The following is a 24,976-nucleotide window of genomic DNA, read 5'->3' on the forward strand; positions in this document are numbered from 1 at the left end:
ATTCATACTGAGACTTAGGCCAATGTACTCGGGATGGGTGCACGAGTGCAACAAGTCTTTTGGAGCGGAAACACAAGCAATCTTTGGAAACATCTAGTGAAAGTGGGCCACAAACAGGCGGCGAAATGCAGTTTGACTGCCTACGTTGTCGTTCATCTCACGTCCCTGTCCACCTCAGGTACCTCAGGTATGTTATGTAGCATATGCTAACAGCGTAGAGCCCACATGGAGTTAACTACATTATGCAAACACGTGTTAATGATTAAACAGAGTAGAGCATGTACCACATATCAAGGCTGAGTCCTTACCACAGCGGTTTTTGCTGCATGTCAAAAGGAACTGATGAGAGTACCGTTAAAGTACCTTATCGATGAGCAGCATTGACAAGAGTAGTAGTACCATTTAAATCTTAACGATACCCATCCCTACAATGTACACCGAATCCGGGTTGCTGCCTTTCTAACCAGTGTGTGTCTGTGTGTGTGTGTGTGTGTGTGTTGGTTCTGACTTGAGGCTTCACCAGCTGATTGCATCCTAAAGATCTGAGAGCCCTACTGGGTTTATATTCTACAAGGAGATCAGAAATGTATTTCGGCCCAAGATTGAGTGATTTATAAACACAGCTCTTTAAAATCTATTCTATTAGTAACTGGAAGCCAGTGTAGAGATTTAACAATGGGACTAATCTGCTCAGTTCTCTTGGCTCTTGTTAGAGCTCTGTCAGCAATGTTCTGACTGAGCCGAAGTTGTCAGTCTTTTTGGGAAGACCAGACAAAACAGCCTTGATGTGGCTCAGATCTGAGTCTATTAAAACACCCAAGATTTCTAACTTGGGTTTTCATCTTCAGAGCTTTGGTCTTAAGCTGAGCAGTAACTTAAATTATTTCCTTCTTGTTGCCAAAAACAATGATTTATATGTCTTTATTTAATTGGAGGACATTTAATTGCATCCAGCTATTTACTTGCTCTAAGAATTGATAGAGCGAATGAGAGATAAATCGTGTCGTCTGCGTAGCTGTGATCACCAACATTATTGTCATGGATGATTTGACCAAGAGGGAGGACGTACTGGTTGAATAATAGCACCCTAAGAATTGAACCCTGGGGGACTTCATGAGTCATAGTGATCCACTTGGATTTTTGGTCACCAATGGCAACAACATAGCTTCTGCCTTCGAGATATGATCTGAACCATCTAAGGATAGTGCCAGATAATCCCACCCACTTGTCCAGTCTGTCAGTATTTTATGGTCCATGGTATCAAAGACTGCACTAACATCAAGATGTTTTACCTCAATCAATATTCAGACGAATATCAGTGCTGTGATGTGGTCTGAAGCCGGACTGAAATCTGTCCAAAAGGTCATTTACATTTAAAAAGTTATTGAGTTTAATCAAAACAGCCTTCTCAATAATTCTGAAGGAAGATTAGAGATGGGTCTGTAATTATTCAATATTGAAGGATCCAGGTTGCCTGTCTTTAGAAGGAGCTTAACAACTGCAGTTTTCAGTGATTTGGGAAAAATGCCTGATAGGAGTGAGCTACTGACACATTGCAGCACATTCATTTCCAAGCAACTGAGAACATTTTTGAAAAAGGTAGCAGGGTGTCAAAACAGCAGGGTGGATGAATTAAGATGCTTCACTACATCCTCCAGAGTTTTACTATTGATGCGTTGAACGTCGACAATCTGGCCAAATTGTTTCTTTGTGGTTACAGCGGTGGTCTGGTTCCATGGTTTGACATGGAAGAATTTATGAGCCCTCTGATATTTTATAGGAAATCAGGGGCTAATCCTGTTTGGGGTTTAGTTAGCTTCTGAACAGTGGTGAAAAATGTTGATGTTGATGAGAAAAAGGCTTGTCTATTTCAGAATTGTAAACATGAAGCCTCTCTTTAAAGACGTTGTAGTGAATCATAAATATACCAGACTAGTGTTGGTTGGCTGCTCCAATGCTCCCTGGTCCGGTGCTGAGTGCAGGGAAGTGGACTAAACTCCTATTGAACCAGACGCTGGCTCAGGCTCCTCTCCTCTACCATTCGGTGTGATTGACCCTTCAGCTGACAGAGCTGTCAGCAGTCCGGCAGGAGAGACGCTAGCATTTTAGAAGCAGGACCAACACTTTTATGTCTGTGACTCTGGAAGTCTAATTGTACTCACCAAGTTAATTTCTGAGATCTGGAAACGTGACGATTGCTGAAAAGAAAAATGAAGAGAGTGAATGCCGATGGTAAGATATGGGGTTGGTTTGTTTCCAGCATGTCTGATCGTCTGATCCGTTCCTTTGTTGTAGTGATGACAAGTCAAGTCAATTTTATTTATATGTCATTATATATCACAAATCACAGATTTACCTCTTGTAAATTAGATTAACCTCTAGTAATGTAGTAATCTAGTAATACGACACCCTCTGTCCTTAGTTCCCTATTCAAAACATAACAAAACAATGTAGCATGAAAGGACTACAGCTTGAATTTCATTGTACAACCCTGTGTTGACAATGATAAAGAAAGGAACTGAAACTGAATCTTTTAACACTTTCCCTTTTGTTTTCCCTCGCAAAGAAATTCCGCACTTTATCACAATATCACATTTAAAGGGTATGCGTGTGATGTTACCATAATGGTAGTCTCTCATAGCCAGACCTGTCTCCACACTTAGGTCAAAACGCCACTTAAATTAGTAAACGATGTATGTAGACTATGTGATACAACTTTTACTGTTAAAAAAGACGAACATAACTTGATCATCGGCGTCCTGGAGGTGAAGCCCTACCTATACTTAAGCTCTGGGGGAGCTCACTGGACCTGTTAAAACCACAGACGATCCAAATCTTTGTCAACTTGACATTTTCACCGTGTGGGCTGCTAGCATCGGAGGTTGTTGATGTTGTTGTTTCACGTAGCGACGGGGGTCTTTGAAAACTGATAGCGGAAGGGGAGGACGATGCCGACTGAAGTTGCCCAAATGGTAGACTTATCCCAGCAGCCTACGTGAGGTGAGTCAGACCACCATAATATTAGTCACCATGGTCACTCCCCTCTCTGGCAAACGGGGAGGAAAAACTTTATGATATGATAAAGTGCTGGTGTGCAATCGACTGCATAATCAACAGATTCAGGGTATACTCTTGTTTAGAGTACAGTAAAGAGTGTGATGGTGTGAAGCACAGAATGCTACTGACTTTAATTGTGTGCACTTTTTTCCTACTTACAAATGTACAGTAGCAGAACCTGTGCTGTTTGTGTGTTTCTGCTGTGTCGCTGTAGTACAGCTAGCAGGTCATTTGGGGGGACTCCAGCTCCCACTGAGCGACCATCTGGACCACTGAGCTCTTGCATACACAGGCGCTACAGTGAGTCGTTAATGTAGAGCCAATCAGCGCCGGCTCAAGTGATGTCAGTTGATGGAGATTAGAACAAGGAAAAGCTTGCAACTGGAAGGACAACCAGCCCATAACTGTAAAGAACAGGGGGACTAGACATTGAAAGAGCCAATAAGAGGGCTCAGTGATGTCTGAAACCAAGTGAAGGACTGGAAGATGACCAGAACCAGTTAGCATAGGGTTTGAGAATGACTGTTGTGGCCACTTTCGCACATGGTTTAGTCCTCGTAAAGGAAGTTTTTCCTTGCCACTGTCGCCAGAGTGCTTGCTCATGGTGGGAACTGTTGGGTCTCTGTAATAACATTATAAAGAGTCGGTCTAGACCTGCTCTATTTGTAAAGTGTCATTACATGACTTGTGTTGTGATTTGGCGCTATATAAATAAAATTGAATTGAATTAAAATTGAATCGTACTTGATTTCCTAGTGTTGCAATGTGGTCATGTGAACAGTTTCTCTGAGCCACTTTGAACCGTGATACCTAGCCAAGACTGGTTCCAATCGAATTGTAGTCCGCTTTGTATGAGCTCGATATTGTTTGCGGCCCATATTAGTAATTGTAAAACAGTTAATGAGTATGAGAACAGACTGGAGAGGTGGATGGGGGGATGTTTGGCAGTTTATTTGAGGACTGTTTCAGCCATTGAAATTTGTCTGAAACAACCTTCAGAATGTATGTAAGTTTTGATCCTACCTTTAGGCAAAGCCTAACCCTTTAGTTTTGTCATTAGGTCACTTTGAGACGAGACTTGGTTTGTAAAGTTTACAGCCTGCTGTGCTGTGTACAATGACACAGCTATACAAAAAAAAAAGGTGCAATGGTTCAGTTGACAAAATGAGATTCAACATGGGGGGCTTCTCGACTGATGATTTGAATCCTCTACGTTTAGGGGCGTGCCCTAATTAACTAATTTTAGCGACTGCGATCTAACCCAGCCAGGCGTCAGAATTTCACCAAGGTTTCAGCACCACTTTTTCTGAGGCCTGTACCAAGACGCAGGTTCAACATACCCCGGATATCTTCTCCTTATCTGGTTTCACTAAGCCTAACAAGCGCGATTCCGAGGTTATCACCCCAGATTTCCCCAATCTAGCCATGACCACATTCACATAAAAGGGGCGGTCTTTGCAGCATCTCAAACTATAATATTAGACAAAGAAGAAGTTAAACACATTGTCCAGGCTAAAAGCAACACAGCTGCAGCTGCCAAATGCGGCTGAAAACAAAAATCGGCACTGCATAAGGCGTATAATATCACTGCCCCATCATTAGGGCACAAGTGGATCTGACTATAATTAGGCTACATTTGTGTATTCCATTTAATTCATTTGTTGCTTAAATGTGTTCTTAATGGCTTGAATGACAGTATTAGCCTTATTCTTTCAGCTGCAACCCCGGGGTTTCAAACGGACTTGGGAGCAAATAAAAAATAAATATAAAGACATGACTCAAAGCGGTGTGTAGGCTTACTTTAATATCTTATTAATTACGACAAGTACAAGGCTTTATTGCTTCAATCTGTGTCTGTTGTAGATTGATATCGGTATACAAAAGCAGAATGAAATGGCTTTGACATACGGCACCAGAATCTACAGTGCATCCGGAAAGTATTCACAGCGCTTCACTTTTTCCACATTTTGTTATGTTGCAGCCTTATACCAAAATGGATTAAATTCATTTTTTTCCTCAAAATTCTACACACAACACCCCATAATGACAACGTGAAAAAAGTTTTTTTGAGATTTTTGCAAATTTATTAAAAATAAAAAACCTGAGAAATCACATGTACATAAGTATTCACAGCCTTTGCTCAATACTTTGTTGATGCACCTTTGGCAGCAATTACAGCCTCAAGTCTTTTTGAATATGATGCCACAAGCTTGGCACACCTATCTTTGGGCAGTTTCACCCATTCCTCTTTGCAGCACCTCTCAAGCTCCATCAGGTTGGATGGGAAGCGTCGGTGCACAGCCATTTTCAGATCTCTCCAGAGATGTTCAATTGGATTCAAGTCTGGGCTCTGGCTGGGCCACTCAAGGACATTCACAGAGTTGTCCTGAAGCCACTCCTTTGATATCTTGGCTGTGTGCTTAGGGTCGTTGTCCTGCTGAAAGATAAACCGTCGCCCCAGTCTGAGGTCAAGAGCGCTCTGGAGCAGGTTTTCATCCAGGATGTCTCTGTACTTTGCTGCATTCATCTTTCCCTCTATCCTGACTAGTCTCCCAGTTCCTGCCGCTGAAAAACATCCCCACAGCATGATGCTGCCACCACCATGCTTCACTGTAGGGATGGTATTGGCCTGGTGATGAGCGGTGCCTGGTTTCCTCCAAACGTGACGCCTGGCATTCACACCAAAGAGTTCAATCTTTGTCTCATCAGACCAGAGAATTTTGTTTCTCATGGTCTGAGAGTCCTTCAGGTGCCTTTTGGCAAACTCCAGGGCTGCTATGTGCCTTTTACTAAGGAGTGGCTTCCGTCTGGCCACTCTACCATACAGGCCTGATTGGTGGATTGCTGCAGAGATGGTTGTCCTTCTGGAAGGTTCTCCTCTCTCCACAGAGGAACTCTGGAGCTCTGACAGAGTGACCATCGGGTTCTTGGTCACCTCCCTGACTAAGGCCCTTCTCCCCCGATTACTCAGTTTAGATGGCCGGCCAGCTCTAGGAAGAGTCCTGGTGGTTCCGAACTTCTTCCACTTACGGATGATGGAGGCCACTGTGCTCATTGGGACCTTCAAAGCAGCAGAAATTTTTCTGTAACCTTCCCCAGATTTGTGCCTCGAGACAATCCTGTCTCGGAGGTCTACAGACAATTCCTTTGACTTCATGCTTGGTTTGTGCTCTGACATGCACTGTCAACTGTGGGACCTTATATAGACAGGTGTGTGCCTTTCCAAATCATGTCCAATCAACTGAATTTACCACAGGTGGACTCCAATTAAGCTGCAGAAACATCTCAAGGATGATCAGTGGAAACAGGATGCACCTGAGCTCAATTTTGAGCTTCATGGCAAAGGCTGTGAATACTTATGTACATGTGATTTCTTAGTTTTTTATTTTTAATAAATTTGCAAAAATTTCAAAAAAACTTTTTTCACATTGTCATTATGGGGTGTTGTGTGTAGAATTTTGAGGAAAAAAATTAATTTAATCCATTTTGGAATAAGGGTGTAACATAACAAAATGTGGAAAAAGTGAAGCGCCGTGAATACTTTCCGGATGCACTGTATATCCCCCATATAAAACACCATCCGGGAAAGCCAAAGGGCTTTCAGTTTTCCACGAAGCAGAACTAGGACTCTGAGACACTTGATAAATACCAGCCAATATCTGTGACGGACAATCAAAGCACTTTCTTTAACTCTTTCTGCGGCTATTTATCTCTCACTGGATTGTCTGGCTGCCATGTCCTTGAAGGGCTCTCACTCTCCTATGCCCCTGTTTACTTCTCCCGTTGTCTTTTTTTAGTTCGGGAATAGCTTGTATGTGTGACTTCACCTTTAGGGACACTGCCATGTCTTGAGTCAAGGCAGCGCCAGTGATGCACAAATGCAGGAAGCGCTGCTGCCCCTGCGAGATATTCAGTAACTGTCAATAATTTGACGAATCATCACGCAGACGCATCAATGCTTTTACAGCTGCTTTGGATGATTCGTTCTTTATGTTTTGTCATTTGTACTTCTTTTATTGACAGCTGTGACGCCCACTGACAACCTGCAGCACCTGGAGGAGAGGGGGGAGGCGTCCACTTCCAACAGCCAATAGCGAAAGCTTGGAGCTCAATCGAGACCATTGTGCTGGCCAATAGGACAGCTCCAAACTGGTAAAAACTTTTTTTTTGTTAATTTTTTATATGGCAAAACTGGAGATGCGCCCTCCTTTTTGTGTATTAACTAATACTAATTAAAGAAAGGACAAATGAAAGAAGTGAAAGTATAGTGAACGTTAAGTTTTTTTTCTTTTGAGTTGTAGCTTCGTAACCATGACAATACAGTGAACCCTCGCTATAACGCGGTTCACTTTTCACGGTCTCGCTACTTCACGGATTTGCATCGTGCATTGTGTTCTGCATTCTGATTGGCTAAACAGTCTCTCCGCTTCTTCTCTACCTGTGCGTCAATAACGTTGCGGTTTAATATGTACACGTACGTAAAACAGCTTGCCAAATTCTCTTGCAATTTCAAGTTTCTCTAAAACCCATAATGTCGACAAAACGTTCTGCACCGACAAAGGCACCTGTGGTCAAAAGGCAGAAGAAGATGCTAACTATCGCAGAAAAAGTTAAACTTCTGGACATGCTAAAGGAAGGAAAACGCTGCAGAGCGGAGTCAGGATGCAGCGGCTCAGTCAGAAGAGCAGTGAAATACACGTGAGTCACTATTTGTCCGACTGTACTTTGTATTTTTTTTCATAATCATTTTTCATTTTCTCCCGTTCGAATCCAATTACTCGGGTCGCGGTGGGGCGGTGCTGATCTCCGCAATTTTAAGCCTTCAGTTCACATTGATGATTAAAATTATTATTTGACAGTACAGTAGTTATTGGTAAAAAAAACAAAAAACGTTTATACAGTACTTTTATTTGTTAAACAAATGCTTGGGCCTGTAAAAAGGGTTTGTTCTTTGGTTTCAATGTATAATAGAGTATTTAATTGTATAATAGAGTATTTAATTGTATAATAATTGTAAAAAAAATAAAGGTTTCTACTTCACGGATTTAGCCTATCACGGGTTCTTTTTGGAACGTAACCCCCGCGAAAAACGAGGGTTCACTGTACCTCAGTAAGGGAATCCTCTATTAATGAATAGGTAGGCAAAGATGAGCCTATTTTTTTAACTGTTTGATATAGTGGCTATCCAAATATGTCTTTTTTTTTTTTGTAATTTCACCCATTTTGATAAACTGAAACAGCTGCTGTCAGCACACTCTACATACAGGAACTAAGGGGCTCCAGCTACTAAATTCGTATCTACATCAGGAATTAGAAGAGACCTTTTGTCCATTTCTGTGTTTCCACCGCAAATAAAGACGGAGTCATCAGGTTGTTCTTTGAAGCGACTGTGATGCTTGAATGGGTGTCGGAAAAGACAACGGAGAGGGAACTGAAAATGGTGTAAAGCCTAGATGCTTTTCTCTGTTTGTCGCTCCCTCTCTCTCATCCTCCAACTGCCTCTCTTTATTTCACTCTTTTTCAGATTAGTTGGGAAGTCAAACAAATAACTAAATTAAAAAATATAAATAAAAAATGTACAGTTGATCCCAGTCCATAGTGTTCAATGCAATGGCTGTTCTTTGGCAGTATATTTGGCTTGCAGACCAAAATAATAATAATAATAATAATAATCTTCAATAATCAGTTACCAGGGAGCACACAGATGTCATTCTCATGCTATCAATGTTGCTAAAGCTATATTTTATACTTGACACAAGGGGTTAACAGCAGTCCCTGGGTTGATACCTATGGCATAGTCAAGTCAAGTCAGGTTTATTTATACAGCCCAGTATCAGTAAATCACAATATACCTCAGGGTGCTTCACAAGCTGTACAGCATACGACACCCTCTGTCTTTAGACCCTCGATTCAGATGAGGAAAAAAACATTTTGAAAAAGCTCAGGAAGACCAACAGAGGAGGGATCCCTCTCCCAGGACGGACAGACAGGAAATAGACCAACATAGTGAAATTACAGTGTGGACAATCAGGATGACAAAATCATGGATTAGATTGTAAACATATATGAAGAATATGGATCCAGGAAGACGTCAAGACAACTTCATGGTGTCGCCAGGGGCTGAAGATCCAGGTCCAGATCCAGATCCAGATCCAAACATCTGGAATGAGGCACCGGCAGCCAAAGGAGACAGAGAGGTCCCGGGACGGCCGACGGTCAAGCACAGAGAAGCCTGAGTGAAGTCAGGGTGTCTGATGTCCACAGGGAGGTTATTCCAGGGGAATGGGGGGGCACAATAGGAATAGGCCCTGCAGCCAGCTGACTTCTTTGTAACTCTGGGGACAGACATAATATTATAATTTTGTAAGTCATCAGAAGCACCTTAAAGCCAGATGTGACATGGATAGGGAGCCTAAATGAATGAACTTGGTGTGATTTGGTCAGATGTTCTAGTTTTAGTTGAGATACTCGCTGCGGCTCCCTGAACCACCTGAAGCCCTTTAGTAACATGAACAAAAATCTCTCTTTGAGTTGTGATCAAGATGTGCGGACGTCAGCTTGTCAGTGCTCTCTGCTGGACAAACCGTGTACTGGAGACTCTGTTTCTAAATTACCTCAAACATATCTTTGGTCTGCATTTCTTTTACATTTCATCCGCCAATACTTGAATGAATATTTAGGATCGACCTTTTCTCTTAGGCTCGTCAAAGCAGAAAAACAACAGGTGTAACTGTTAACGTCAATGGTGGCTGCATTCCAATTAGGGGAGCCAGTTCCAGCGTCCTGGTATTGGGGAATGACTCACTAGCACACTTTTATGGAACAGAGCTGCAAAAAACACGGCCTCAGACCAGAGTCCTGAAGATGTTCATATGCAAAGAGGGCTGAGTGAAGTGTATCAGTGGACCATGCCCCAGTACCTGCCTTTTGGTAATAGTAACAGCATCGAGCTCCGTCTTGTGTAAATGCGCATTTGTGCCCAACAGGTCATTATTAATGGGGAACTCAACCTTTTGAAAGGGAACAGTGAAGTATGATGAATACTGGTGGGAATGTGGAGTGCACTGGCTCCTGCTGCGAAGAGCGTGGTCGGTTTCCCAGCAGTACATGCTGCTAACACAGGAAATAGAAAGAGCCAGTGTGTGTGTGTGTGTGTGTGTGTGTGTGTGTGTGTGTGTGTGTGTTTTCTATTGTTTCTTGGCTGTGTGCCCAGAGGTGATACATGGGAGAGAGAGACCTAAAACGAGGGGAAAGAGAGGAGGTGGAGAGTGGAGGAGAGAGACACTAAATGGTACTGTACACAGTTTCTAGTTGCTGACTCATGCATGAACCTGGATAAACCAGGCCATTACGATATATATATAAATATATATATAATCCCAACCAATTGCCATGCTTCGTGCTACCGGCGTCTGTCAATGAAGCCATGCTACTGAGAGCTACCCTCAAGCGCAGCAGAGCGAAGGAGAGAAGCAGTCGAGGAAGACAGTCAGGCACGGTTAATATGCGTATAAGCAGTAGTAGAGTAGATGGAAGCTACTGCTATGGCCTGCAGGGAATTGAAAAAAAGATCTCCCCACAACCCCCAGGGCAAGATGGCCAACTTTGTCATCGTCTCTACTTCTTCTACTTCTGTTTTCTACTTCTGTTGACTGGCGGATTACAGCCAATGCGTAAAGCGTAACCTCCACCAGCCAACTTCTGATGAGGCTTCTCTTTGCATTGAGCCAAGTTTATTTGCTCCAAACCAGCTGATGGAAACGCATCTAATTGAAATTCCTCTTTTTTTGCGACATTTTCAAACGTTTGCCTAAAATCTCTTTTGACAATCGAATGGAAACCAGAGACCAGAGAAGGCACTAGTGTTCGCCTGGATTGTCTGATTGTTCTATCAACATAAAATGCCACATGCCAACATAAACGCATAGAGGACAGGAATAAAACATGGAAGCTAAATACACCCAATGTGAGTACTTTGTGCCCATCTCAGCTATCCTGCAGCCAACATCTGATTTCTTGTAAACAGAATAATCAGACATTTAATGAACAACAGCCAGTGTTCTTTAGAAAGAAAGGGTCTGCAGGCATCTCAGACTGGAACCCACTCCCTCATGACTATCATGTGTTCAGAGAGAGAGAGAGAGCGAGCGAGTGTGTGTGTGTGTGTGTGTGTGTGTGTGTGTGTGTGTGTGTGTGTGTGTGTGTGTGTGTGTGTCAGCTGATTTTTAGCTTTGATTTTTGAAAGAGAAAGGTAGACTTATCACGGCAGTGTTTTCTCCGCTGGATGCATGCTACGTCAACATCGGCTCAGTATAGTACAGCACTGGTAAGAAGAAGGAAGAGAGAGAAGGTGTCTGCAGGATAAGAGATTTACTGTTTGTCCACCTTTTCTCTGCCTTTCTCTCCTTCCTCTGTCTGATACTGTGCTCTGCAGGAAATGAGCAGGACACATGTTCCTAATCCAAATGAAATCAGTCCTGCATTGTGTGTGTGTTTCTGTGTGTGTGTGTTTATCTGTGGTGTGTGTTCGTGGTAAACTAGAAACATATGGCCCTGTTCGGTACTGGAACAACAGAGTAATCACATAATACATCACACTCGCAGATCCTTCAAAAGTCTACATCTACAACCTTCAAACCATAGAGTTCATCTCTCTTATTGCTTCAGGCCACCCGAACAGGAGGGCACAGTGTAGCCACAAATACTCATAAAAGCAAATCATTTAAATTAGGAGGTAAAATAATCAAAGTAAATAATAAAAAAAATGATAATGTGTCTTTATAAAAGAGTGAGAAGGGATTACTTGAAATAAAATTCAGTCTTAACGAATTCTTACTATTAATGTCTCAAGGATTTTAAAAAGACACCTGATTTGTTTTTAAATGCTTCAAAAACCTGGGGAGGTCTGCATTTGTGCAAATAATGTTCTTCCAATTGTTCACGAGATATTCAGTATGTCAGTATCTGTGGCAGTTGTATCCTCAGGGGAGCACGAATGTTCTCATTTTCTTGGTAGTCTATCCAGTAGAATAAAATATTCTACAATATTCTACAATCAATTCATTCATTTTCAGCAAGACTACGGCTGAGCTCACACAGACACTAGCAACAGTGACCATACAGTGGCTGAGTGGGAAGCTCCCAGTAGGCTGTTACTGGAACACAACATAGCGCTCCATGAGTAAACGTCGAAATGAAGAGGTTCATGCTCGTGTTTATCAGAAATTATTGTTCTGTTTCTTAACCATCACTGTTCTTTGTGTTCAGTTCAGCTTTACACAGTGGAACCATGTAGCATGAACTACACAGGCAGTAGTAGTGTGTGTGTATAATAGGCTATATGGTGTACTTATACCTACTTATGCCTGCATGCATACATACTGGGATTTAAGTGTATTTGTATGTCCTAGCTATTCCTACTATTGTTGCTAGGTGCATGATGTCACAGCCTAACTCGATCCCCATTGGCCGTTTCTTTCTCTCTCTTTTTTTTTTTTGCCTATTTCAGATAGTGTGGCGAGCTAAGGGAGAGCTGGAGAGGCGGCGGGGCTTTCCTTTCCCACCATCCTCTGATTGTCCTTGGGCCCTGTGGAAGCACTCATCCACACCACTGCACTGAAACACACTCATCACTCTTTTACCCTTCTCTCCATTTCTGTCACTGCACTCGTTCTCTCGCTTTCTATCCACCTAACTGTCCGTCTTGCTTGATGAATAGGTCAGTGGAACTGGAGCACCACGAACCAGTAGAGACCTTTTAAGTGAAGATCAGTTTAGTTAGGTTGTAGAGCTGCTAACGGAGATCATCCTGCTCAGGCAATGCAGTAGTACATTTGAATACTTCACCAGCCCCCCCACCCCCCCTCCCAGCCCTGAGTCTGGCTCAGTCCCACAGGGTCCCACAGGCCATGAGGAGGGCCAGGGGATTCATCTCTTTCTAGACTTTCTCTTCTCTACCTTGTGTCTTCATGTTTTGGGGGTCCTCCGGTGCCCCCGCCCTCTGTCGACCCCCCCGCACCTGCTGCCACCACGGCCGGCCACCCCAGTCGCCTCGTTGCCATGCCGACAGAGACACTGGCTCCAGCCCTGCCAGATAGCAAGGCCGCTGGCCCCGCGACGCCCTTCAGTTCCACCGTGCCCCTCCGCATCCTCAATAAGGGCCCTGACTACTTCAGGAGACAGGTACTGTTACATTACTCTGCAGAGTCTGCTCTGTGTGTGTGTGTGTGTGTGTGTGTGTGTGTGTCAGTATTACAATGTGTATACTGCTATACAAGTTTACTTTGTATTGAAGTGAAACAACCAAGGCTGTACCTGAATCAGAATGCTTGGAATTTGTTTCAGTCTGGACTGAGTCAGGGAGAAGGTGGTCAATATCACAAAATATGGTTTCAATCCGAGTACCAAGTAATACCAGGACCAGAATCAGCAGTGTCCATACAGATAGTTTTATAATTAAAAGAGACTAACGTGCTCTCCAGAATTCATTTTGTCAGCTTGGCTCAGTCTTAGGCCTGAGATCAAAAGTCCATGTTGACTGCAGTTTTTAGTCAACTGAAACATTTTGTCTAGTTTGAGTCAAGACCAAGAATGAGCGTTCTGTTCAAATGTCAGGAAACTGCTTTCAAGTAAAATGCCATCCAGTTTCTGAAAAAAAGAAGTGGTGCTGAAATTGACAGAGCACTGATGTTGTTCATTTCAGACATGAAACATGTTCTGATCTGCGTATTTATTTTGAATCAACGCGAGTCAACAAATGAGGAAACATACTGTCTTCCCAACAGACATCTCTCTGATCTGATTTAAATCTGTCATTCTTTAGGTCTTAGTGATAGACTCGTACTAGACTGTGTTATAGGCTGTATCATATTAAGTGTTTATATTTGCGCATCATTTACATACATTTGGAAAGAACATTTGTTTTTACAAAGTGTCCTTGAGCAAGACAAGAACTTGCAAGAGTTGCCTCCGATAGACAGGCCATTTTCTCAAGCCCAAAGCCAATTTTCTACACACTATAAGAATTTAACCCTAACCCTTAACTAGTACAACTTGGCCTATGAAAACATTGTGTCATGTCCTCTGTAGAGCTGCAACGATTATTCGATCGAAAGAAAATTAGTTGCCAACTATTTTGACAATCGATAAATCATTTTTCAAGCAAAAATGTAAAACGTTTGCTGGTTCCAGCTTCTTAAATATGAGAATTTGCTGCTTTTCTTTGTCGTTTATGGTAGTAAACTAGGAGTCTTTGGGTTTTGGACTGTCGGTTGGACAAAAGAAGCTATTTCAAGGCGTCATTTTGGGCTTTGGGAATCGGTTAATCATGACTATGAAAATAATTGTTAGTTGCAGCCCTAGTGTTCTTTGGCTCCGGAGGGAGCTCCACCTGAGTAATCTCAGTTTGGGTTTAAGGACTACAAGTTTATAACAGAAAGCCTGCGCTACAAACAGGGGACACAGACTTTGAAAGATGGGGACATTAACCAGTTAAGAGAGGGTCTAACAAAAGATGCTATAGAGTTGCAGGATCCAGTGTTTTTGGAGCTTGACCCATACTAGGGACTAAGAGTCCGAATATCTCTGCGTCTGCTGCTTCGACTTTGACTATTCAGACCAAGTTGTTATGATGTTGCTCTGACCTGAGGACAGACACATGTCACCATCTCATTCAACTTGTCAAATACATGAAATACACACAGCCCTGCTGCGGGATTACTGGTGTTGTGAACTGATTCAACTATATCAAGGTCTGGTAACGTTAGCTAACAGTGAATGGCGTTGTCAGCACTTCAACAGTTGCAGTAAGGATTCAAGGATTCAAAGATGTATTTGTCACATACACACATTGTACAGTGAAAGGCAATTTGGTGTGCTCCTAAGGTTGTGCTGAAGGACTAGTGTGAGAAATAATATGCAATGTGCAGGGCAGTGCAAAAGATTCACTGAGGACAATGTGCTAAACAAGGCTGAGGATATACAGAGGTCAGAGGAGTTCATCGTCTGGATGATTGAAGGGAAGTCAAGGTTTTTCCATGAGCACGTGTTGGTCTGTTAATCAACCGCATATGGACATATACTGCACTATTTCAGCTTTATATATCACAGGGAGGAATAGTACAAATAGAAATGGCCACAGTGAGTTGAAAGAGCTGCAGGTTCTGACAGGCTCTTATTTTGGTTTGTGACCAGCATACCTCCAACATGTTGTCCAGGTAAACAGCTTTACCTTGCTGTATGGTGCAGTGGAAAAACACTTGCCACTATGCCAGTGTGGCTGGAATTTCTCACGGTATGGCTCGGCACGACTGTCAACTGTAGATACATTTTGTGAACATGGCGGCTCAGTGGTAGTGCTGTCGTCTCGCAGGCAGTTCGAACCCTACCAATTGACCAATTGAGACCTTGCAGGTTTAGGTTTGGTTTCACAATGAGTGTCAAAGGTTGATTTGTCTGCAGGTTTTGGCCCTGATAGTTTTCCAAATAGTTCTGAGTGATCCCTGCCTCTCTCCTGATGTTGGAAAGGTTTTTTGGGAGTGTTGTATTCATTAACATTGACTATTGTTTTTAATCTGTGTCTCAGGTGGAACCTAACCCAAAGCGCCTCAGTGCTGTTGAGCGATTAGAAGCTGACAAGGCCAAGTATGTCAAGAGCCAGGAAGTTATCAACGCCAAGCAGGAGCCAATCAAACCACCCGTGCTGGCCAAGCCTCCCATCGGTCACACCCTCCTGTCCAAGAGAGGCTCTGGGATTGGTGGAGGGGGAAATGGAGGCGGAATACCTTTTAAAGCATCCAATAACAATGCCAAATCGGACACATGTGCAACAAGCAGCGGTAGCAGCAAACGGGAGAATTTAAACCTGGAGATCCTAAAAAATCTGCTGAACTCATCGTCCTCTTCAGGAGCCGGACCTGAAGGACTAGGGGGTGGAGCTAAGAGTGCTGTGATGATGAGGTCAAAGGGGGGAATGGCCAGGAGTTGGACACCATCAGGGTAAACTAATATGCTAACAATGAATAACACTGAAAAGTAAACTATCTAGCATTTTTTGTTGCATGACATTGTGATATAGTACGTTTTGTGGAAGTTTGATGAATTGGAGATTTGGGCAGCCCTACGAACTTGCAGTCTATCGGGGATCGTACCTCTTAAAGAGTAACTTAAAACCAAGTTTATTTTGTCACTATTTTATACTGTGCGTATACTGGTGCCAGTGTTTGTTGAAAGAGTAGTTATTTGCCTTTTTCCAGAGAAAATCAAATAATTATTCCCCCAGAATTGCAAGGCAAGTCACGTTTACCCCATGTTCGGGACCACTACTTGCAAGCAAGTAGTTTTACGGTGTTGATCAATATTATAATTTCTATGAAATCTGGATGACACTGGATGTCTTTCAATGTATTTTTTCAGCTGAAACATGTTGGGGCAGAAAGTCAGAAAGGGGGAGAACTAGAGGAATGCTTTAGCAACAGTCTAACAGCTGTAAGGACAGTGTCAGTGGTCATGGGGTTGCATTGGGCACTGGGTTGGGAGTATTGGGGTTTGAATGCATTTTCTTTTTATCTGTGAAGGAGGCATGTCCAAGGTTAAAGGTTGGTAAGTTGCTCTTTAGGTCCACAAGTATGCAAGTGCGTGGAGGTACGGTATTCAAATTCAGCCTATGTTTTTTGTCCGCAGTCTCTGAATCAGTCATCACCCCACACTTGATTTTGTCTTCCTACCCTATTCTACTGCATTGCATGTATTTATCTTTCTGTTTTCTGCTCCTAGGATGCCATTGACCTACCGATCTACAATGACGCTTAATGAGCAACCACCAGACTCAGCTCCCAGTCCAAGCACCTCACACTCCCTCCGATCCTTCTCTCATTCCCTGAAGGTCCCTCCGATCAACAGCGGGGGACGTCGCAGTCTACAACAGGGAGGAAACCTCAACCTTAGCAGACGAGTCCTGGACGAGAGAGGAGGCGAAGGAGTTGTCGATCGATCTCGCTCCCCACTACCGCCTCTGCTCACCTCGCACTCCTCCTCTGACCTCCTGCGACTCTGCAATGGCAAGCCACTACGCATGGCCCGATCCAGCAGCTCCTCAGCTCCACCTCTCCCTCCAAAACCCAACCCTGCCTCCCTTCCTCCTCCCGCACTTTCCTTGTCGCTGCTTCCGCCTCGTCCGACTCCATCCCCCTCGCCCTGTGACAACACCATCCCTCAGTCGCTACCTTGTGATTTCGGAGACCCTGCCAATACTACAACCGATCCCAACCTGGAGCTTGAGCTTGGTTCATCCGTGGCCCGTCGCTCCTCGCTACACAGATCTAAATCAGATCTGTCAGACCGGTACGCCCGGGCTGGAGCTGATGTGGAGCGCTTTTTTAACTACTGTGGCATCGACCCGGAGGAGCTGGAGGCAGTCGGTCCAGAGAACTTTGCTCGGGCTAACTCCGATATCGTCAGCCTGAACTTCCGATCAGCCTCTATGATCTCCTCCGACTGCGACCGGTCGCGGCAATCCTCCAACGATGGACTGTCAGACGCGGACGAGGGCGAGGACGAGGAGGAGGAGGCCGGGGAGCGTGTCCCATATGGCATCTCAGCTGTGGAGCGAAATGCAAGAGTCATTAAGTGGCTGTACAGCATCAAACAGGCGAGAGAGACGCAAAAAGTCTCACATGTTTAGGACAAGCACTACAGTGGATTGGATGTTCGGTAGACTACACACAAACTGCCCCATGTTTCAGAATTGGATGGACCAGAATTTTTCACAGGTTTACAGACTGTGATCTTGAGGCTGAACTGAAATTTTGTCAAAATGTATAGATGGATGAATGAATGGAGGGAAGAGAAAGTCTGACAGGTCTAACACAAACTAGGTAAGAAAACAAACATTTTGTTGAGAAATGAATGAAGAGATGAGGAAAAGGACTCAAATCCTCCCCGATTTAGAACAACATGAACACTAAGAACAGAAAGGAATACAAGTTCAGTCAGTCAGTCAGTCAGTCATATGAACAAACTGTTCAGTCTGGAAAGACAACCAAACACAGGACATGTATGAAAACTAACTAGTTAATTTCTCTACGGACAATGTATAATTCTTGAAAATGCTCGCGCAACAAGAGCGAAATGCACTACGATTGTCCATACCATAAAGGACCCACAAAATGACCGCCTCACTAAGGGTTATAGGCCTTTCTGATAAAGAACATTTTGGCTTGTCAAACATAGATTTAACTAACATTCCATTTAGGCGCAGCCTGGTTTCAAACCTCTGCATCTTCGCCCACATCTGGGATTTGTTCAGCAATTCAAGTAGGTCTTGTTTTGTGCTCATTCACAGGTGTTTCCCCCAGTATGATAAACAGTTGATTAATCAAAGCATTGTGAGTGCGATTATGAAATGGGACATCATCTTCCTGCATAGCTTGCTAGCTACATTAGTAAAAAAAAAAAAAAAATACCAACGTGTTCTTGAAAACGAACACTGACTGGGAATCCACATTAAAAGCGAGACGTAACGTTCTGTCTGTTCAATCCACACCGACTCCAACCTCCGTTCAACCATCTCTCTCCTCAGAGGCACCCGTCCTGTCAACAGCTCCTGGTGACAGCCTAACTGTCTTCACCAGACAGTCACACACGTGTGTCTCTGAGTGTGGATTGATGCCTGTGATAAAGTGAGAGGCGTGTCTTGAGTCGGGCAAGTCATAGACGTCAAAACCGCCTCTAGAAGGGCTTTCTATGTGGATTGGCCTTTAATCCAGCGTATTTATTCAATCAATGTTAGGCCTGTCACGTTGTCACAAAGTCAAGTTTAGACAATGACAATGTTCCTGTAAAGCAGTCCGCACACAGCTTTACTTTTATCCACAATTTTTACATCTAGTTCTTCCTCAATTTACTTCTCAGGTGGTTTGGTGTCAAGATTAGCAACTAGAGCAACAATAGCCTAGTTTACTGAGTGACAGAGTAATTGAAGAATGCCACCCACTGGAGTACAAGGCACGGCCTGTTGCACTTATGGACTGTAAATTTTGAATTCATTACAGATCAAATTTTTTTTTTTCCTATGATTGAACGGTACTTTGAATTTCAAATAAAAAGTGACAACTCTAAACGGCTTATTGTTTACTCCTCATAGCAACTGATACCATAGCTCCTGTGTAAACTGAAATTCACTACTGATTGGTCAGGGGAAAACAAAATAACCCCTCAGCCCCTCCCCCGAAATGAAATGAAATGCTAATTTCAGTCTGATTATCGGACTCATTTGATGAGATGTGTTAGCTCCAGGATTTTGGCTGTTCGTGCTGATTCATGGATATGGCTTATGAGCATACCGTCATTATTTTGTTCCACCTGTACTTTTCCTGCCGTGACAAGTCAAAATGTCCACTTTGAGGAAGGCCTATGTCACAGTGTTGATCTCTCCAGTTTGAAAAAGATCCCGACTTCTTTTGGAAAACAGATACCGAACTCTATCTGTTAAAAAATACAACTCACTCAAAGTCAGTGATGCTGGTACACTGTGCGACCGTAACAAAGTCAGCTGAGCAAAGTTACTTGATATTCTGGGTAACTTTGTGGGTAAAAAAGGTTATTAAAGAATCAAGGTGTTAACTATGACACTGCAAAATGCTGAGAAACTCGTGAAACACAAATGGTGGCTTTCACTAAGTGTTAGCTCTTGAGTTAGATATTGCAATTGCTAAATGAGGGCCTTGGAGTGTGTGATGACTGAGTGATGAAGGAATCAGAGGACATTGACACTGAGCGATTTGAACAGATACATAACATAAAATGTAATCTCTCAAGCTATCATATCATAATGCTGTCATCAACCTGTTCATATCAACCAACAGAACATTGTACTGGAGAGTTTTAGTGTCATGTGATGGGAATTGTGAAATTTGGTTAAATGTACTAAATATTGTATAAGGCATAATGAATCACCATTGGTTAGGGTTGCTCCCCGTCCCGTAATATACGGGATTGTCTCGTATTATATGGGACAGTCTTAGGATTGTTGTCTTAGGGTGCCTTTACACCTAACCTTTGTGGTTCAGTTCAAATGAACTCTTGTGCGTTTCGGCTTGTGTGAACATTGTCATTCGAACTTGGACCAACTGCAGACCAAGAATAAAATTGTCTAGGTGATTGCATCATGTCATTTTCAGCCATTATCAAGTCGAGTTGTGGTGATGGTGAATGACCAGACTGTCCAAACCCACAGAAACCGGTAGTTCATCCCAGGTCATTTGAGTTTCAGCACCCAAGTGCAGGTATTTTCCCTGACCCATCAGAAAATACCCCCCCCCAAATACGCCCCTAATTTCTACCTGTCCATGACATATGAGGTCTAGTTGTAGTCTTGACTAATAGTGCTCATTATCAATAATCAAGGGTCATCAGGTTCAGTAAAGTGTAGCATGACCTGCTGTCAATCCAAATTTTATTTTCCTCTGCGGGGTCCATGCGGGTCTGACCGATGAAGGATGACATCACCAAAACTGTCCAATGAATGAGTTACCAGTCAGTACATAGACTTCATTTTTACTCCGTGCATACTCATTGTTTTTAATCTTTTGTGTGGACCAAATGAACCAAACTACTGGCGTTTGTTAAGTGACCTAAACAATCAAGCCTTTACGCCTTTTACGTATTCCATTACTTCTTCACTTACTCAGTGAACTGTGTATGTACATCCACACATAAATCTATGAGACAGTTCAAAAGTTAAAGAAGCAAAAAAAAAAAAAGAAATCCCAGTGTTCATCCCATGAGTCACGAGTTTGAACAACGCCTCAAGCTTTTCCCAGCAGTAATATTACAGGACACCAAAACTCTCCTTTCAAAACAATGTTAGTAAAATCTGTGATTATGTAGACCAGCAGGCACTATAAACCTACACTGAAAGCAATACAGATGAAGCTGTGTGTTTACTATTACAGGACATATTACAGTACACTACGACATAGGAAGGTGGAAGAGAGATCGTGGTCATTTTACACGACGGCGTTCTCTCCAAATGCCACTTGAGATTTAGGGTGCTTATAGTTGCTTATACTGTAGTTGGCATCCTACAACCACACACAGGAGGAACTCCAGCAAGAGCTTCTGCGTTACGTCACGATGAACACCTTGCCAATGCCCTCAGCTCTGCTTTCTCTCTCTCTCCACCTCTGTCTGTCCTCAGAGCCAGCCACAGGAAGAATCCCGTTGCTTTACCCTTGTGCATTCCCTGACAATGAAGGGGGATGCATTACTGAGTTCACCTCCAACCCTTACCCTTGTCAGCTGTCTACATGTCTGCCGTTGCTGACATGTCTCAAGGCCTGAAGCCATACTGGTGTGAATGCAGCGCCTCAGTCAGTGTCTACCAGCTGTCAGTGTGTCTGTCTGCCCCACCACCTCCCTTCACCTTTTAATCTGTTGTGCAAGTCTGCTTTCAGTGTGTAACAACCCTGCTGGGCTTACTTCACTTCGCTGCACAATACGCTGTATCAGACAAAAGACAACTTTGGCGATGTTGGCGGTATGGAAGCATCAACATCTGAGGCAACTGTAGTCCCTTTTAATTTTGAGTGGTCTATGGTTTGGAATGCACATGGTCACAATAAGATCAGATGGGCCACGTTAGTGAAATACATCTAGTCCTTAGATAGGCCTGTGGGCTTGTTGTTGTCTAACACCCAATTAACAGTTTTACAGCCAGTTCATGTATCTTGGGTGGATCAGATAGCTATCCAGAACTTAGAGTAAATGCAGCCAAGAAAATAAGACAGATTGAAACCGCCTCAGGACATAGTATGAGTGTGAAAGTGTAAATGAATCTGTCTCTCCAAGATGCACAGGTCATCATCACTGTGTAAGGGTAACTATGTCAGTAGGTGTTCGGTGGAAATGAACACTTACAGGGTCTTCCCCTAATGGATTGTTGTTAGCTGCCAAGCCAAACTGTTGTAACTCAGCTGCTATGTTGTACAAAGTAATCTTCCTCTCGCATTTTTGGCAATTACTAAACAACATTAAGCCACCTTCTGGATGCAAACCGTAACTCATAACTCACCATTGAAACCAAAAGTAGTCAAACTAAAACTCCTTGAGATTAAAGGATAGGTTAGTAGAGTTAAGGCCTCACTATGCTTCAAACAAAGTCCTGATTGGATCCTCTAAATCTATCATCTATTTCCAATGGCTTGCACCGCTCAACGATGGCTTTTCGTTGTGTCCAGCTTGTCAAGCGTGAGCACGGTGCACTGCTCGGTGAGCTCGTGCCCAACTTGAACTTTGAAAGCCAGAGTACCTGGGATTTGGATTTAGTATCACCTCCTGTGCAGAGCCAACATTTAGATACATGAACTCGCCCCCAAAGCAGGGAGAGTACAGTGAAACTAAAGCAGAACCTGTGATAATGGCTACACCTTAAGTTGTTATGGTCTTTTAGTGGGAAAGGCCTACATTTGTACAATTCATCACATCTCCCTGCTGATAACAGGGTTTTCCCCCTGACTTTGAGTGGTCATTTGAGGTATACTGAAACCTTTGTTGGTCACTGTAATCATTCATCCTGCCTGTACTGGCCTTGAAGTTATCCCTTACTTCTGTGACTCCAATGGGGGACAAAACCCACAGTCCTTGATCCATGTCGAAATGCATCCTAAACTTCAGCCACAGTCAATATGATGTTTCAGCAGTCTACGTTAGCCAAACAATTCAATTCAACTTTGGAAGACACCCACTTGACATGGCTAAATCAGACTATTGAGGCCTCACATTAACCAACAGCTGAATTTTAGAATGTCCCGTACAGACAAGAGTTAGCATTTCATGGCCAGTACTGACAGGAGGACCACTAACCAATAAATCTTTAAACCTGCGTATGGGCATGTGTATATTGTATCAAGACAAACTTCAAAAATCCAAACCTGTCCTTTAAAAAATGACAAAAGTGGAAGTGAAGTGAACCCAGCTGGGAGAAAGACCTCCACCTTGCTCTGAGCACAGGGCTGTGCTAGCATGTTCCTGTCCAATACTCTGATCTGTCATTCCTATGTGTCTTCCCAGTGACCTTCCCTCTGGAACCCAGGAAACCCTGCTGCTTCTCACTGTCAGCATTAACAGAGACTATATTGTACCTGGCAACATCATCATGCTTCAGTTTCACTTCCGTCTACATGGTGTATTGTTTTTTTTTTTTTTTTTTTTTTTTTTTAATCTTTGGATTGACAGATAGAGTTCTTCTGTGGTACTTGCTTTGTATTCTTTTTTCTTCTATGTGTAGATGCTGTAAGAAAAAAAAAAACGTATATATTTGATTTTAAAAAAAGCAATGTGTTGGATTTCAGTTTTTCTCTGTCTGAAGGTTTATGTGTTACAAAAGATTCCGAACAAAAAACTGCTGTTTTTGCTCTTTGCCCTCGGTACAGAACTGCCTGATCGAACTGGGCAGGATTGTTTCAGAGACTTAGTGTTGACTGTTTTTCGACGTGGAAACTGTTACATTTTGCTTGATTGAAAAAAAAACATGTTCATGTTTCGTTTTTCTTTTGATTATTTCAATAAATGGCTTCTTTTGCCATTTCTTGCCACTGATGTTTTTTCAAGTGTTAATCCCTTAAAGCGAGACAGTAACTTTTGCTGAACAGTGGCCACTCTGACCACAAGAGGCAGTTACAGGATAATGGCGCATTCAATTTCAAGGATTCTCTCGAGTCAAGCCGAAGCCAAATGTGCACCCTCCGTCGAGCCTGCGAGGGTGCAGGGCCGCAAGGGGATGAGACTTCAAGTGTTTCACCCCCATTAAGTCCGCAAGTCTGCGAATGCGGTGAAGGACATTTGGATTCAGCCCCAGTTTTTATGTGAAGACATCATCATTAGGCGACTTGACCGAGCCAGGGAAATGGGAACTCAAGCAAGCCCCCAGGAGCAGTGATGTGATTTTGGCTTAGTGGTCACAGTGGCCCAAAAAGACCTTTTTGGCCATATACAATCATTCATAGTTTGATCCATTAGGTCCAATAAATATTAAAAAGTCAGTAAGTCAGTTAATTATTTTCATTTCTGCATGGATCCTGTGGGGAAGCCTGAGGATCCCTGAAAAACATGCGCCCAATGAGCAACTTTCATTGAATGAGTGGGGTGCCATCTTTGAAGTATCCAGTTCTCTTGTAGTTTTTCTCAATTGCTTCATGGCAGTTCTCAAGATCACCACATCATTTTACACTGAGCAGCACAACGAGTGCATCCGTGTCATACAAACACTAACAGTCCGCGCAGAGGTTTCTCACTGTCAATGTCAACCTTTGACATATGTCTCCTGTTCACAGTGTGACTGTAATGTAAAACAAAAATGTCCGAGCTCACTGAGTCTGTACATCCTCATGTTCTCTTCAGCTATAGAGCTGACATACGAGTAGCCAGTATATACTCTGTTAGGGCCCAGTAACAATCGAGCCTGTGTTTTGGTCATTTCATTCCAATAAGTCAGGTAGTTTTTGTTTTTGATTGTGTATACGCTGAGTGTCAGCACCAGCTGACTAAGGGAACATCTTTCTATGTCTTCCTCCTGTCTTCTTAAAGATGGTGACCTGATTCTTTCTTTCACAGCCAATTCAAAATGTCCTGTTGACGTTACTTTAATTCAGGACCACACAAAGATAGATCTGTAGAAGGCTGTCACTTTTTTCTGCCTATCCATTGATATAGTTGTCGTAAGAGTGTAGGACTCAGTCTGCAGCCTTGCCTGACTCTGTGGCACTGAGGGAAGGAGTCAGTTCTGTTTGATCCAGGTTTGACTGCACACTTACCCTTCGAGTACATGGACTTGATCAGATCGTATACTTGTACCCTGTATTTCGCCTTCCAGTAATTTATACATAAGACTTTTGGAAATCCATAAAACATGAAAATAATTAGT

At 43.0% G+C, this 24,976-nt stretch overlaps 1 protein-coding gene across 1 annotated transcript; it reads left to right on the plus strand.

Annotated features, from left to right (window-relative positions):
• The first annotated feature begins 13,116 nt into the window (after positions 1-13,116).
• fam110b (family with sequence similarity 110 member B) lies at positions 13,117-17,737 on the plus strand. Its single transcript, XM_070919643.1, has 3 exons — positions 13,117-13,239; positions 15,641-16,053; positions 16,831-17,737. Exons 1-3 carry the CDS (start codon positions 13,117-13,119, stop codon positions 17,735-17,737), a joined length of 1,443 nt encoding a protein of 480 aa, XP_070775744.1.
• The last annotated feature ends 7,239 nt before the right edge of the window (positions 17,738-24,976 follow it).

Source organism: Enoplosus armatus, chromosome 14, assembly GCF_043641665.1.
Source record: "Enoplosus armatus isolate fEnoArm2 chromosome 14, fEnoArm2.hap1, whole genome shotgun sequence".
NCBI lineage: Eukaryota > Metazoa > Chordata > Actinopteri > Centrarchiformes > Enoplosidae > Enoplosus > Enoplosus armatus.